This window comes from Esox lucius, chromosome 9 (genome assembly GCF_011004845.1).
Source record: "Esox lucius isolate fEsoLuc1 chromosome 9, fEsoLuc1.pri, whole genome shotgun sequence".
Classification (NCBI taxonomy): Eukaryota; Metazoa; Chordata; class Actinopteri; order Esociformes; family Esocidae; genus Esox; species Esox lucius.
In genome coordinates, this window is record NC_047577.1 from 9,273,930 (window position 1) to 9,290,564 (window position 16,635).

Sequence of the window (16,635 nt, forward strand, 5' to 3'; positions counted from 1 at the left end):
GTCGTGTCGAGCGCGTTTGTCATAGCCAGGACAGAAAGGGAAGAGGGTAATGTGATTTGAGGAGAGGAGGACCTATTATTTTGTAAAACACAACCAAAATGTAAGCAGTTAACATTAATATAGCCTATATTCCAATTGCTTCTATTCGCATGCTAATGGAGAGGACAAACGATTTCGTAATATCGTTATGGTAAAATGCTGGTTTTAAGTAGGCTAGTGTTCTCATTGGCTGTGAGAGCATTGATTTGTTTGTAATTTTAGCACTAAATCATAGGCTATAGACATCTATAGCCTACCTCATATGCTCAGCATTTAATTTACAAAGTGTGTATAACGCTATTTATAGTTTTGATAGAGCCACAACATCTCTTTGTCCACGTTACAATGTACGCCAATGTCCGTTTTGACATTTGAACTGCTTCTCTCTTTGTTCAATACAGTATACATTTGGGTCACTGCTTTTTGTTATTAGGCTGTTTATGGTTGTTTGAGCTTTCTTGTAGTTGTGGTGAATAATAGTTTCATCGAAGCTTGTTTTTGAGTAAATCTGACTTTGATGTTGGACCATTTTTACTTTTTTTATTCAACTTTTATATCTTATTTGAGTTATTTGTTAGTGTACGTTCTTAAAAAATAATTGTTTGATAGGCCTACCTGGAGAAAGTCGGATCTCTGAAATTAAAATGGATGGCTCTCCCTTCAGTTAAATAGCATTTTCATTTAACCTTGAGTAAACACTTTACAAAATGACATTCCCTTTTAGCCAATAATAATAATAAAATCAATTCTTAATTTGTAAATCGCGAGATGAGGGAAGGGAAGATAGCGGTTGGGCTGTGAGGTACGGGAATTACTTTTTCTTTTCTTTTTTACAATTTTGGAATTGAACAAACAGAAGATTAATACAGTGGATACAAAACGTCAACACACCCCTGTTAAAAATTGCAGATTCTTGTGATGTAAAAGAATGAGACAAAGATAAATCATGAACTTTTTCCACCTTTAATGTGACCTATAATGTGAACAATTCAATTGAAAAACCAACTGAAATCTTAAAAAAAAAAGAACCTGTTACTGTCCAAAATATGGCATTTTGGAAAAACATCACTTAATAGGGATCATGTACTAGTTTGTGTGGTTGGCTCATCAATGTTAAAATTAATCCACTTACTGTAAGTAGCTGTATTAGAGTGTCTGCTGACTAAAATGTAAACAATTCTAACTTGCTTCCTGAAATTTATTTTCAAGTGTCCAATGTAAGAAAAAACGGAACAATACCTAATATTTTGAATAGTCCTATTTGTATACGCACATGACCTGAGGAATGTTTGCCTATTTCTGTCTCTAAACATTGACCTTTTATTATTATGATATTGCAAAAATAATTCACAAGTATTCATAGAAAACACTTCCATCTAGCGGCTGTGACCCGCTTTGAACAGTCATGTTTGGCTCAGGTTTACGTCAACGCATTTACGTTGGCTCAAGCTGACCAATGACAGAGCAGATAGTGACTCGCGCTCGTTAGTTGGACCAGTGAGAGCGTCTCTCCTCAGGTTGCTAGGAAACGCGTCGTGTCCATGTTGCTGTGGCGGAAGGAAGGTTCCGGAGTGTAAACCAACAAAACAGCTATTGGAAGGAGTTCGTTTCGGACTTTTACCCAATATATTTAAATATTATTTTGCAACCTAACATGGTGAAATTAAGAGCCAGGTGCCTTCTTGTTGGTGAGCTTTAGTTGATTTGGAATAGCAAACGCTTAATCAATTAGTTAGCTCACGTTAACGTTAGACGTTTAAAGTAGCATGTCACTGCGTTGGACAGAACGTTACAGTACAATTCGCTGATAACAAGCTAGGGAGTTGACAGTTTTACAACAGTATGCAAAGTTGCTCGAATTCTGCATACTGTTATAACAAATCTACATCCTGGCCGTTTTTGAGCTGGGTAAGCATTGAACAAACCTGCTATCTCTCTCCGTGTTTACCCCTCTCCCTTCCCTCTCCAGGGGACCCAGCGGTGGGGAAAAGTGCCCTCTGTCATATGTTCCGGAGTGATGGCGCGCACTTCCAGAAGAACTACAGTATGGTGAGAAAACAACCGAAACCCCCACACACCCACACCTGACCTCACTCTAGCAGTTTCCCCAGATTTGTTTTGTGGTTTTTACCGCCCCTTTACTCACATATCCAGGACAGTCATTGGCTTGGTAACAGGGGATTACCACATTTTACAATGTACTGTGTTGACTGGATTGCCAACTTCACATAAAACACGTGTTTTGTAATGCGTGCTATTCTTTGGGTCCTGTAATCCTTTGCAGAGCACCAAGTTCATCAGGGTTACTGAAGATGGAGAGTGTGTGTGAGTGTGTGCGTGTGTAGCTGTGTCAGCAGGACTGTGGGTTGATAGAGGTGACAGAAATGTCAATAATACAGTTGGGCTAAGGGAAGCCATTGGTGCTTAACAAGCTGGCCACAAAATGTACAATGTGTGTGTGTGGGGGGGTTGTGTGTTGTGACAGGTCAGAGTAAACTGCATGATATTACGTTGGGCAGCATTGTTATAACACAATACACACACGCACACACATAATGTGGATGTAAACCACACACCAACTAACGGTTTCCAGTGCCTGTCTGAAGGTTGCAGGCAGGTAGCGGTGTTTGAGCCGTCTTCCATTCCATTCTCCTCACATTTTCTTTCTCCCAAATGTCAGCCGGCCAGTTAGTCTACCCACCTTCTTGTCTGCCCCGCGTTTTATGTTGGACAGGCTCCCTCCCTCATACACATACACACACACACACACACACACATACACAATACTATTATGTATTCCGTACGGACTCTCATTGACATTCCCCTGACAGAGAGAGCTTTCCCATGATGCTTTGCACCAGCTCATTACCCCTTGTCCATATTAGGCTGGTCAGAATAGTGCTGAAGAGGAGTGCATTTTTGTTTGTGTGTGTGTGTGTGTGTGTCAGATGTGCTGCAGTCTTACGTGTGTAACTCAGTCATTCTATGTGTCTCGGGTTCAGATTAGTAGAGCAGCGGGCAGTGCTGGGATCGGTCCAAATGCACCTACCCCTTATGTTATTTAAAACTAGTGTGCAGTTTAGGGAATAGGGGGTCATTTGGGGGGCACCCTCACAGATTGGTTCAGATGATGAAAAAAAAGGCCATTGGCCTTGTTTACAGGTGGAGGGTCTTACTGCGATCACCCTGTTGTGGGAGATCTTGAATTGATCACTTGTCGTCTGATCAAATTAAGTTTCTGTTCTGTTTAGGATCACAGGGCACGACATGTAAAACCATGAACAGTGTAATTCCGTCTTTAAAGACTTGACAACTTTAAAAAATTGTCCATTAATTATAATACACAAAACAGTTTGGATGTCCTTGCGCTGTTGTTGTCCTGCTCTGGAAAACTGGATTGAATTAAGGTCTTACACCTGTAGAGCTTTCATAGGAAAACACAACGGGGAGTGTTTGACATAGAGACTAACCTGAATGAAATGCGGCACCAAGCGTTCAGATGGTTTCGTAAAGGGTCTGGCGTGCTGACTTTTGCGACGGCTGGACTCTGGGCTGATCAGTCAGATGTATTTCATGCAGGCCATTTGTGGTGCTCTGTCCAGACAGCTGGTGTGGAGCTGCTGGTGAAGTCAATAAGCATCCCAGAGACCAGAGACAGTGTGGTGAGTAAACAGTACCTTGTTAAATGATGAAGCCCTCGTAATCTCACCTGGGCCCCATTCCGACTGGCGTTTCATTGTTCCCCTCTAACCAGGGGCTGACTTAGACCTGAGGCCCTACGCGACTGAGGTCTAAATCAGGGAAACTTAGTAACCAGGTGTAGAATCTGAGGTAATGTGCGCTTTGTAGATATACATATGAGTTCCCGTTGGCTCGATTTTTTTTCACTTTCCCCCGATTTTACCAATTCGGGAACAACTTCATACTTCTGTATTGAAAAAGAACCATGCGCTTATTAACAGTGGGACGCTTGTGTTCAACGTCATCCCTCCCTTTCAAGGGAGAACCTCCCAAAAGAACCTGTGAGGGGCGTATCGTCCTGTAAGGAGAACACAGAGCGCCTGTGTGACGCGCTTGGCTCCGTGTCTTCATCCCTTTTTGTCACGCTAGCTGTTCGGGTCAAGTCAATGGCATGATAATGCGTCCGGTGTCAGCTGTGAAACCAGGCGTGTTTAGTGAACAGTGGACCGGTGCCTGTGTTGTGCGCAATGCATACCGGGAACCATGTACCTGCAAAAGTAACACTCCGATGCATATTCTGGCTTCCCAGACGTCGTCGAATCAGGTCGGCATTCTTTTTTTGAGGACATGAAGTTTTATAGAGCTCCTGTTCTGTAATTGGGAATTCCTATGTTGTTTTTTTTTTATGTCCTTTATAGCGTTTTATCGCGCTCTTACACTCTGTATCTCTCTCGCTCTCTCTCAGGAGCTGTACATCTTTGACTCTGCTGGGAGGGAAACCTTTGTTGAAGCATGTGAAAAGTTGGTGAGGCTCCCTGTCCTACCTCCTTACAGTCTTAGCAAATATATATGGAAAAATCTAACGGAAAGGAACCAGGTTATGTCAGGTAAAATTGATCCAGTTGAAGTCTGGTAAATATATCCAGTTTAAGTCAGGTGAAGTAGATCCAGTTCATGGCACCTAGAAAAGATCCAGTTTGAATTAGCTGGATTAGATCAGGATTATAATCTGGATTAGATTGAGTATGAGGCAACTAGAATGGATTCATTTTAGGTCAGCTGTAATTGATAGTGTTTAATGCTGCAAGAATACAACCAGTTTTTGACAACTAGATTCAGTTGTTGTCATTTTTCTAAATTAAACAAATTAAGCTGAATTCCTTGTCAATAGTAACCCCTTGCTGATTGCTGACCCCTGCTATTAAGGAATCACTATTTATTCCTCTTTCTCTTTCTTTTGGGCAGTGGGGCCAGCCATCGGTGCTGTGTCTGGTGTTTGATGTGAGCAGTGAGCCGTCCTTTACTAGCTGTGGCCGCTGGCTGGAGAGGGTCAGGGCCCACTGCCCGGACAGTCACATCCCAGGTACCACACACCCAAACTGGGCACATATCTTGGCTCAGAGCCTGTGTCTGGAAGCACTCGATCATAGTTCTCGTTGATTGTGCATGTGTTTTCGTGTCCGTGTGTGTGTGCATGCGATGCTCAGGTGTGTTGGTGGGTAACAAGTCAGACCTGTCCTCACGGAGGGAAGTGGAGACCTCTGTGGCCCTGGAGTGGGCCCAAAGCCAGGGGCTGGAGTACTGCGAGACATCCACTGTGAGTGCACAACAGACCAGCTCAACAGACCACACAAGTCCAAACATAGCCTACCCTTTCATTGTGTTTATGTCCAAACACAGCCTACCCTTTTAATTGTGTTTATGTCCAAACACAGCCTACCCTTTCATTGTGTTAAAGTCCAAACACAGCCTAACCTTTCATTGTGTTAATGTCCAAACACAGCCTACCCTTTCATTGTGTTAAAGTCCAAACACAGCCTACCCTTTCATTGTGTTAATGTCCAAACACAGCCTACCCTTTCATTGTGTTAAAGTCCAAACACAGCCTACCCTTTCATTGTGTTAATGTCCAAACACAGCCTACCCTTTGATTGTGTTAATGTCCAAACACAGCCCACCTTCTCATCATGTTTGTTGATGTGTTTTTTGCAGAAGGAGATGGAGAACTGTGAAGCGCCTTTCCTGACTCTAGCCCAGGCATTTCATGCTTCCTACCAAGACAGACTTCAGACGATACAGAACCTTACCTAACGTTCTACAACAAGGCTCAACGTTCTACAAAAAGCCTCAGCGTTCTACAACAAGATCATAAATTCAGCTTACATACTACGATAATTACCTTTTACATTCTTTATGTTGTCTGTCAGATGCTGGAGAATGGTGATATATATAAAAAAAAAAATTATGTACACATTTATAATCTGACCTTGAATAAATAGTTGTTTTTTTGTACAGTGTTTCAGTCACTAGAGTTTGTCACCATTTGAGGGACCTCTCCATCCCTCTCTTACTCCAACTGCCTCCCCAGTCCATTAAACTCCATCCTTTCCTCTCTGGAGGCCCCACACCGTCCGAATCATTTCCAAACCCATTTATTGCGGTAACTACTGTTCACGACCGACCTCTCATTGTATCTGGGTCAGCTTCATTTTTAACACACACACACACACACACACCATACACAACCACTATTCAACTAGCACCTCTGCGCACCTCGGAACTAATTTATGTTAACGGTATCTCCTCTTACGCCACACATTGAAATCAACGCCGCGTGTACTTCTTTCCTGAACTACCGCAAAGGGCAAAAGGTGAACTCTAATTACGTGCAGTTCAGGGGTCGTTCTTATCAAACTGTTTTGTTTTCAGTGGCTCCTTTTCATATGAGGGTTTCATGGATTCATCGTAATAAATAAAGTAAATGTGGCCTGTCTGTAGCTAGCCATGCAATCATAAAAGACAACCAACGCGTTAATGCCGGTTCAGTTCCAAGTTGTGCTCTTATCACCTCTGCGGGGCGGCACATAGGACCGCGGCGCTGGTGAAGTAGTGAGCCAGATAGGGAATAGTGGGGCATTTGGAACACCGTGGTTGTATGAGGCGTTGAGGGGTTGCTGCCACGAACGGACTGGATGCCTGATGTTACGCCGGTTGTTTTGTTATCTGCGAGTCGGCAGACGGGTACGCACGTCGACAGGCAAGCTGTTGTTTAAGTTGGGGCCGAAATCAATGTCTCTGCTTCATAAACTTTTGTGTGTGTGTGTGTGTGTGTTGGATATCGATTATGGCATGGCGGTGATTGATTGCATTGTGCCAAGGCTGGTCTTGCTGTGTGTGTGTGTGTGTGTGTGTGTGTGTGTGTATGTATATACACAGTGGTTGCAGCGGAATTCCTCCCCACAGAGCTCTGGCATAAAGAGACAGGGGAGAGTGTCACACCCCCTCTCCAGCCCATCTGTGATCAGTGTGTGACACTGTCTGGGATGATGGTCTCTGGGGACTGTGTGAATGACTCTGTAACACTCCTAGTACAATCACAGTTATCCATAGAAGAACAGCAGAAACGGCACAATCAAAGGACAAACCATCACAGTCAAATACTGCACCAGTAGTACGAGCAGCCAATGCTGTTGCATGAAGGGACATGTTAAACATGAATGGAAATGTGTGTATGCATGTGTGTTTGTGTAGTGTACTAGACTGCAGCACCTAGCTACCGCACAGACTGCCATTAGTATTCTGAACCTATCCTCAGCCCAGCCGCAAACCTACAGCAGTGTGCGCGCGCGTGCGCTCAGCTGCTGCAGTACCACGACAGACCACACGAGGGGGTAAGAGAAACAGCTTCTTCCAGACAGTCTTCTGGGACGTTTTTCCACTGTCTGGATTTCACCTAGCGGACACGAGAAAATGTGTGGAAATAGAACGTGAGTCCCGATTCAAGTGTATGAGTTGTCTGTTGTATTTGTTTCAGTCCAGGACATTAATCTTATCAGTTATAGTCATAATCTAGATTGTTATCATCAAAAAGTTAAAAATGGTTGCTGAATCAGCACTCTTATACTGAAACACTCTCAGGTAAGAACTGCTAATATGGGATCCATTTTCCCTAAATATATTGGCTTATCTGGACATTACCTTTAAAATTGTCCCAGCGAAGGGAATGTTATTCTGCGAAAGATGGGATGCAGAATGTTAAGATACAGCAGCTTGCTTGGTCATGGTTGGACAGCTGTACAGTGGACCAATCTAACATGACATGGAACCAATATAGAGCGTGGAAATCCGGATGCTGTCTGTCTGATGAGTAGTCTGTCTATCGGTTGAATAGTCTGCCTATCTGGTGAGTAGTCTGTCTGTCTGGTGAGTAGTCTGTCTGTCTGGTGAGTAGTCTGTATGTCTGGAGAGTAGTCTGTCTATCGGTTGAATAGTCTGCCTGTCTGGCGAGTAGTCAGTAGTCTCTCTCACTCATGCCTTCCTTCTCTGTTATCTCTTAACTCATACCTTCTCCCTCTTCTCCCTCCCTCTCTCCCCCTCTCCTTGCCTCTCTTTCCCCTCCTCCTCTCTCTCTCTAGAGGGAGGCACAGTGTGTTCTATCGCCCCAAACTCTCAGTGACCCACGGAGCTCATTATGAGGAGCAGTTGATAGAGCATCTGTTCTACCAGGCAGTGGGGGATACAATAACACACTCTCTCTCACGGCACAACACACCCAACCGGTACACCCTGTACTATCAAACACACACACATCTGCCTCAACACCTGAACATACTCTAAAACACACACGTCCACCTCAACACCTAAATACACTCTAAAACACACACATCCACCCCAACACCTTAACACCCTATAAAACACACAAATTCACCTCAACACCTAAATACACTCTAAAACACACACATCCACCCCAACACCCTATAAAACGCACACATCCACCCCAACACCTTAACACCCTATAAAACACACAAATTCACCTCAACACCTAAACACACTCTAAACCACACACAAATTCGCCTCCACACCTGAACACATACAAAGACATACTTCTTCCTCAACACCTGAACACACCAACGCTCTCAAACACCCAAATTCGCCACAACACCTGAACACATTCAAACACATACTTCACCCTCAACACCTGAACACACATTCAAACTCACACATCCTCCTCAACACCTGAACACGGAATCACACACACACACACACAAAACCTGCATGCTTAACAGGCAGGCAGCACCATTTGGCTGTGTCGACTCACCCAAACCTCGCTCCTCTGCACATCGTTCCTGCTGTGGGTAAAGTTAACTGGAGCCTGTTGACTACTACTCACCTTCACCAACGGGGGTCACTCACCTTCACCAACGGGGGTCACTCACCTTCACCAACGGGGGTCACGGATAAAAACAGGATGTACTCATGAGAAAATTCTTTAAACCAGTGGTGGGTCAGCATGGCTTGACCACACTGGAAGTTGTCTCCCCCCTCTCCCCTTTCCAGCTAGTGGACAGGAGCACACTGCAGAGAAACATGACAGGGCGGGGGGGGGAGGGTAGAGAGAATAAAGAGAAGAGTTGGGGTGGATGGAACGTCGAGAGGCCAACGTTCTAAATTCCACTAGAACTCTGTCATCATTATGAATGCAACAGCATAGAGACAGGAGACACAGATGGATGGATTTCAGAATTGACATCAATCACACACACAAGATCAGCCACTCTGTGTTTACTGACAAATAGATGGGAAGAATAAAAGAAAAGGATGAGAGTTCAGTGACATCGTCCACAGTGAAATCGTACCACATTTAGGATCTGGAAGCAAACATACAAGCCAACATACGTTTTATTGCATCAATACATTTCTTTTTATTATTATTAAATAAAAACAATCAACAAGCGGTTAGTTAGTTCCCTAAGGGGTTCCAATTTTATTCATCGTTGGGACTTGATGCATCCAAGATCAGGACCATTCGATTAATTTTGGCACCTTGAAAAGACGTTAAGCATTTTTTATTTCATTGAAACGACACAACGCAAATCTGGAAAAAAAAAAAAGAAAAAGGAAAAAAAAGACAAATAAGGCTGTGTGAGATTTCAAAATGAAAATGACAGACATGTACACCCCCCAGAAAAAAAAAATCAGAGGTTATTTTCTTCTTAAAAAAATGGCTTTACGTTCGTCAAAGTTTTTGTTCCTTTGATTTGTTTCGCCCCCCTGAAAGCATTTTTAAAATGAAGCCCCGCCCCTCCCCCGTCGTGGAAAAAAGAGAAATGCACACATCACAGTAATGTCGTCACTTCCTGCCTTGCGCTGCCGCAATAATCATTGTTCAGAACTTAGGTTGATTTCTCAAAAGCAGAATTTGGATGATTTGATTAGCATGCATGTACAGTTCTTAAATTGTGAATCACTTAGTTTCAGTTTTGTCTAGTTAACCATCACCTCCTACTGTCTCCCACTGTTTCTTCATGGCAAAGTGTCCATCTCAAAGTGTCCTTTTGTCTTTGAGGAAGTAGCCCGATGTCAACCCATCAGATACTGTTCCGGTATCCATAATTGATGTGGTTTGTCTTGTGACTCCTCCCTGGACTCTGCCTCTGTTATGTCACCAATTGACCTCTAAGCCATCAACCAATATTAACCTTTGGCCCCAAACAAAAATGGCCACTGACTAGGGGGCCGAGTCAGCAGAAAGGTTACAGAAGGAATCTCTTAAAAACAACAGAATGTGTCTAAATATTACTAACTAAACGGACTGTGTGTCAGCTTGATGCCACAGTTCCCTGTAAGCTCTGTTTATGTCACTTCCTGTTGCTGCTGTCGTCCCAACAAATCAACTCGCTCTTCTTCCTCTGCCACGGTTTCCATGACGACTTGATTTAGTTTCACCTTGTTTGTCATTTTTGTTGTATATTCTTTTGCACCAGCTAAGTCTCCATGATTTCATATATTCATATATAATTAATACGTACTGTATATTAACTTAGACCATTTCTTCTTTTTTTTTTGCGGCCGGGTTTTCCTCCTTGCTCAACCGCAACGGTTCACAGTAGTAGTGTTTAAAAGAATGAAATGAAATAGATACACCACTTAAAGGATGAATTACAGGGAGGGAGCGGGGTACGGGGGACAGGGGGTCACGAAGGAGCAAAGGGAGGGGGGTAGGGAGGGGTATTTGGGGTTGGGGGAGTGGCGTGAAGTAGGGAGGGAGGAAGAGGGCACCTTGAGAAGCCACCTTGAGAAGTCACTTTAGACCAAGAAAGAGAGTCATAAAAACTCATGTTAAACCTGCTCTCCTGGCCTAGTGGTTCCCAAACTGCCTAAGCCCCTTCTCTGGGTACCCCCCCACCTCCTCCTTGTTCCTTGTTCCTCCACGGCCCCGATCTGGCCCCTTAACGTTACAAACATGTTTCAAACTCCTTAAACAACGCTAGATGGGAAAATCATGCATCTTCATTGTTTTTCTTCTTTTGTAAGACTTTTTTTTTTTTTGCGCTTTTTTTTCAACACGGAAACTCATATGATCATCATCATCATCATCATCATCATCCTCATCATCATCATCACTGACGTAGCAGATCGATCCAGCATGTATGCAGAGCTCCTCCGTTTTGTTTTGCTACGCCCCATCCATCCTTCTCTGTTCCTCCCCCATCCCTCCATTGCAGAGTCCTGTCTCCCCACCTCCCTCTCTCCTCCACCTCCCTCTCTCTCACTCTCCCTCTCTCCCTCCCTCCCTCTCATACAGGTGTGGTTCGGCGGTTGGCCGCGTTGCCCGTGTCCTTCAGGTCTTTCTGAATACAGTTGTGGACCTGGAGGAAGTTGTGGTCCCGTTCCAGCGTGGTGGAGTTATAGGCTGCCGTCGGCGTGCCCGTCTGGTTTTTCAGCGTGTCCCGCGGCAACGTATACATGGACAGCTCCGTGGACGGCAGCGCCCCGAACGCCTTCAGCCCCACGGGGGACGTGTCCCGGGACGCGTCCCCCGTGGAACGGGAGCTGGAGCGCGAGCGGCGGCGGTACCGGTAGCGGTAGGACGGGATGCGCGTGATGGCGGCGCCCTGGAGGTAGTCGGCGGCCCCGACCGCCGCCCCGACGCGGAGCTGCCGGTGGCGGTCGATGAACAGGTGCACGGCGAGCACGCCGACCATCTCGGCCATGATGAAGGAGAGGGCGCCGAAGTAGAAGGACCAGCCGTAGGAGTAGCTGTTCTTCTTGGAGTCGGACTTGGACGGGTCGCCGGCGTTGGCTGATATGTAGACGATGATGCCAATGATGTTGCTGAGGCCTGGAGGAGAGGGAGGAGGGATTGGGAGGAGAGACATGGTTACCATCAATATGACCATAGTCATCATTTTGACACTCTTCCACTCTCCCCTTTCTGTGTGTGTTTCTACTGGAAGTCCTCACAAGGACAGTAAACCAAGTCAAACGTGTCGGGACACTTGTCCGTCCTCACAAGGACAGTAAACCAAGTCAAACGTGTCGGGACACTTGTCCGTCCTCACAAGGCATGTTTAGGTTTAAATGTTGGCGTTATAGTTAGGGTTGCAAGGTTTAGGGTTAAGTTGGCTTTAGGGGTCAGGTTTAGGGTTAAGTTGGCTTTTGGGGTCAGGTTTAGGGTTAATTTGGCATTAGGGGTTAGGGAGTAAATAATTTTGTCTTCAAAATTCTTAACGAGTACAGTAAAACAAGTGTGTGTGGGCATGATGGGGCTGTATCAGAGCAAAACTGTGTCAGGGACACCTTATTTTTAGAGAGTAATCCTCCTGGGTTCTCCTCAGCCTAGCAACAGGAGAGGGGAGAGCGAAGGGAGAGATGGAGTCTAAACCAAAAGGAGAATTTGTTTTCTGGCTCAGCACAGGGCATGGCCTCCTTCTCTCTTTCCCTCCCTCACCTCCTTTCTTCCATCCCTCCATCCTAACCTTCCTGCGAAGAGGAAGAGGATCCCCCGCGCCTCCCTGTGTCCTCAGTCCCAGGCTCCGCCCCTTCCTGTCTTTTCTCCATACTCAGAGGGACACTTTTCCTCCAGCCTCGCGGAGGCAGTTTGCTTGCTTCCCCACCCCCCCCACCCCCCAACCGCCTACCTGCGGAGACGAACAGGATGCCGGCGCTGAGGATGATGTTGTGGCGTGACTTGTAGAACTCGCTGGCGGCTATACAAAGGCCTCCCATGAAGAGCAAGATCACACTCATGATAGGGAAGATACTGGAGGCCCGCACCGCACCTGACACACACACACACAAATACACAGTCAGACAGGAGTATTCACATAGAGATTCTTCTAAATGAGCAGATTTGAAATATGAAACACATAGCCTCCCTATCATCTGTCCCAGCACTATGCTATAAGGGCCGGCACGGACGGGTAAGGTGTTTTTGGCAAGCGCTCTATGATTGGATATGATTCACATTTTTCAGGCTCATTTTGGCTTCCCCGACTTGTCGTTTACACCTCTTTTGTCCTCATGTTGGCAGACGTCAATAGGGGACACCAAAGGCAAACACAAAGCCTGGAGTCAAGACTGGACATTGACAGGTCTCTTCTCTCTGCACAAATGATGATATAAAACCCACCTGACTAAGCAGAAGCCCCTGTCAAGCCAGCTGTATTTTCGATGCCCCATAAGAGGTGGAGTATGTAGAACGCGGTATGATTTCTAAATGGTGAAAACAGTGTATATACAAATACTTTCAAATAAACGCTGAACGTGAAATTAACTCAGCAACTGTTTGAGTTATACAGCTAACAGAAGGAGCATACCAATACATCAGTGGGTTTCTTCTCCTCCCCTGCAATTGTTCTCCTCACTCTCTCCCCACTTCCTTCTTTCCCCACATCCCTCCATCTCTCAATCAGATGTCTGTCTATGTCCCAGACTCTATACACACACACACACACACACACACACACACCTCCCCCTCGCTCTTTCCCCTCGTCCATCTCTCCCGCCATCTCTCTTTTTCATCCATTCACCCCCTTCCACAGTCCCTCTCTGCCATTGCACTCAATTCAATTCATTGGGGTTTTATTGGCCAAGGGAAGCATATTTAACATTGCCAAAAGCCAGAAAAAAAAACATCACAAATTAACAGTGAGCAATGAACATCCACAGTATCAAAAAAGAAAGACATTTGAATTGTGAAATTATTATTATTTCTTCTGGACCCTTACAAATATACTGCATGAAAATAAAGAAATTAACCTATAATGAAGACATTATCCCAGAATGATTTAACTACTCCCATGCCAAACAGCGTGCTGGATCAGGGCACATGGAAACAGCTGGTCTGTGTGCTGTAAAAGTACAAGAGAAAAGAAATACACACACCTTCCTTTTCTTATTTATCCCTCCCCCCAATCTCTCCATTATTATAGAGGCAATGTCTCCTTTCATCAGTAATCTGTCTCTATACCTGCATCTGTGTTAATATCTCTGTATGTTTCTATATATACACTGATCAACCTGCCTAATATTGTGTAGGTCCCCCTTTTCCCGCCAAACAGCCCTGACCCATCGAGGCATGGACTCCACCAGACCTCTGAAGGTGTGCTGTGGTATCTGGCACCAAGACATTGGCAGCAGATCCTTTAAGTCCTGTAAGTTGTGAGGTGGTGCCTCCATGGATCGGACCTGTTTGTCCAGCACATCCCACAGATGCTTTATTTGATTTGGAGGCCAAGTCAACACCTTGAACTCATTGTTGTGTTCCTCAAACCATTCCTGAACCATTTTTCCACAACAAACTGCAATGCACTGTGCATTCTGACACCTTTCTATCAGTACCAGAATTAACTTTTTCAGCAATTTGAGCTACAGTAGCTCGTCTGTTGGATCGGACCACAGGAGCCAGCCTTCACTCCCCACGTGCATCAGTGAGCCTTGGCTGCCCATGACCCTGTCGCCGGTTCATCACTTTTCCTTCCTTGGACCACTTTTGATTATTATAGAGGCAGTACTGACCACTGCAGACCAGGAACACCCCACAAGGGCTGAAGTTTTGGAGATGTTCTGATCCAGTCTTCTAGCCATCACAATTTGGCCCTTGTCAAAGTCACTCAGATCCTTATGCTTCACATTTGTCCTGCTTCTAACACATCAACATCACTGAGGACAGAATGTTCACTTGCTGCCTAATATATCCCGCCCACTGACAGGTGCCATGATAACGAGATTATCAGTGTTATTCACTTCACCTGTCAGTGGTCGTAATGTTATGGCTGATCGGTGTATATATCTGTATGTCTCCATTTCTCTATCTCTGTATATCTACATATCTCTCTCTCTCTCTCTACAACTCTCACTCTCTTTATATCTCTATCTCTCCATGTTTCCAATTATCTCTATTTATCTCTAGATACCTCTATCTCTCTACATATTTATCTATATCTCTCTCTTTATGTCTCTCTATGAATCTCCTTGTTTCTATCTATCTCTCTGTCTCTATTTTTCTGTAGTCTACATCCCCACTGAATCTTCTATTTGTCAGTTCATCAGTTGTCTTTGTCTATGTCTTTCTGATTGGCTGATTTGCTGTCTTCCGGCGTTTTCACGGACGTTGCCGTGGTGACTGGGCAAAAAAATCTGGGGACAGCAAATGGTACAACCAAATGTTTTCTCTCTATAGTCATTCTGTACTCCTCTACATCTCTCCCTCTATTCTCTCTATACTTGTCCCTGTACTCCTCTACATCCCCTCCTCTCTCTTCTCTCTATACTTGTCCCTGTACTCCTCTACATCCCCTCCTCTCTCTTCTCTCTATACTTGTCCCTGTACTCCTCTACATCCCCTCCTCTCTCTTCTCTCTATACTTGTCCCTGTACTCCTCTACATCCCCTCCTCTCTCTTCTCTCTATACTTGTCCCTCTACTCCTCTACATCCCCTCCTCTCTCTTCTCTCTATACTTGTCCCTCTACTCCTCTACATCCCCTCCTCTCTCTATACTTGTCCCTGTACTCCTCTACATCCCCTCCTCTCTCTTCTCTCTATACTTGTCCCTCTACTCCTCTACATCCCCTCCTCTCTCTCTCCCTCCCCCTCTCCCTCAGGAAATATGGTGGGTGTGGATAAAGAGAACTAGCGTGTGTTTCCAAGCGAAGATTCCAGTTGGCCAAGCTGATTAAATATTAAGGTGACCTCAGTGTTGTCCCGGTGCCAACCTCCTCCCCAACACCTCCCCCCTGCTCCCCCTGGTCCAAGGCAATAACCCCGCCCCCCCCCCCGCCTCCCCCTGCTCATTGACATCAGCAGTCAGGGTGCATTATCTTCAAGATGCAACAACCCCTTGTCACATAGGCACATAGCTTTGTCCAGAGTCAGCAAGAAACATCTCTCTCACACACACACACACACCGTTTTGCCAACCTCGTACACACACACACACCGTTTTGCCAACCTCGTACACACACACACACCGTTTTGCCAACCTCGTACACACACACCGTTTTGCCAACCTCGTACACACACACACACACACCGTTTTGCCAACCTCGTACACACACACACACACACACACACACCACTTTTTTGATTTATCTTCCAACAGGAGCTGAACAGACAATGACTTTAAAACAGGGCAAAGTAAACTGAAGACATGGTCTCTGTCAGTGAAAGAACACACGGACAAATACACACAAATATACACGCACATTAGGTTGTACTGAAGTGTGTTTTCACGTGTGTGTTTGTGTGTGTGTCTATGTTTGTGTTAAAAAGGCATTAGTAAGAAAGACAGAGAAGACAGGATGTAGAGGGGGAGATGACAGGGAAGAGAAAGAGAGAGGAGAGAAAGGGTGTGTGGAGAGAGAGTAAAGAGAGAGAAGAGAGAGAGAGACAGAGAGAGAGACAGGGTGTAGAAAGAGAGACAGAGAGAGAAACAGGGTGTAGACAAGGGGGTGGAAAGAGAAAGAGAGAGAAGAGAGAGAGGGTGTGGAGAGAGACAAAAAGGAGGCATGGGTCAGGCAAATAAATTAGCATGAGAGAGGAGGGCTGAATTATCACTGATCTTCTATGCCTCCACCCTGCAGGCTATCTGCTATGTTAACCGTGGCGCTGACCTCCGGTGCGCTACGCTAAC

At 45.2% G+C, this 16,635-nt stretch overlaps 2 protein-coding genes across 4 annotated transcripts in view; one reads left to right on the top strand and one right to left on the bottom strand.

Annotated features, from left to right (window-relative positions):
• Positions 1 to 31: 31 nt before the first annotated feature.
• ift27 (intraflagellar transport 27 homolog (Chlamydomonas)) lies at positions 32 to 5,996 on the top strand. Of its 3 annotated transcripts, none has more exons than XM_020049936.3 (7): positions 32 to 100; positions 2,009 to 2,088; positions 3,642 to 3,701; positions 4,466 to 4,525; positions 4,966 to 5,083; positions 5,208 to 5,317; positions 5,713 to 5,996. In XM_020049936.3, the coding sequence occupies exons 2-7, from the start codon at positions 2,044 to 2,046 to the stop codon at positions 5,809 to 5,811; spliced, it is 492 nt and encodes a 163-aa protein (XP_019905495.1). In that variant the 5' UTR covers positions 32 to 100; positions 2,009 to 2,043; the 3' UTR covers positions 5,812 to 5,996. The 3 variants fall into 3 exon arrangements, with proteins under 3 accessions (XP_019905495.1, XP_010903780.1, XP_019905494.1); XM_010905478.4 differs by lacking the exon at positions 32 to 100 and adding an exon at positions 1,567 to 1,727; XM_020049935.3 differs by lacking the exons at positions 32 to 100; positions 3,642 to 3,701 and adding an exon at positions 1,567 to 1,727.
• A 3,455-nt stretch (positions 5,997 to 9,451) lies between these two features.
• The window catches only part of LOC105031192 (voltage-dependent calcium channel gamma-2 subunit), a 47,097-nt gene continuing 39,913 nt past the window's right edge, over positions 9,452 to 16,635 (bottom strand). The window contains exons 3-4 of the mRNA XM_010905479.5: positions 12,642 to 12,782; positions 9,452 to 11,842 (exon numbers count right to left, since the gene is read on the bottom strand). Coding sequence (XP_010903781.1) covers positions 11,298 to 11,842; positions 12,642 to 12,782 — 686 coding nt within the window. The 3' untranslated portion in view covers positions 9,452 to 11,297. The remainder of the gene's footprint in view (positions 11,843 to 12,641; positions 12,783 to 16,635) is intronic.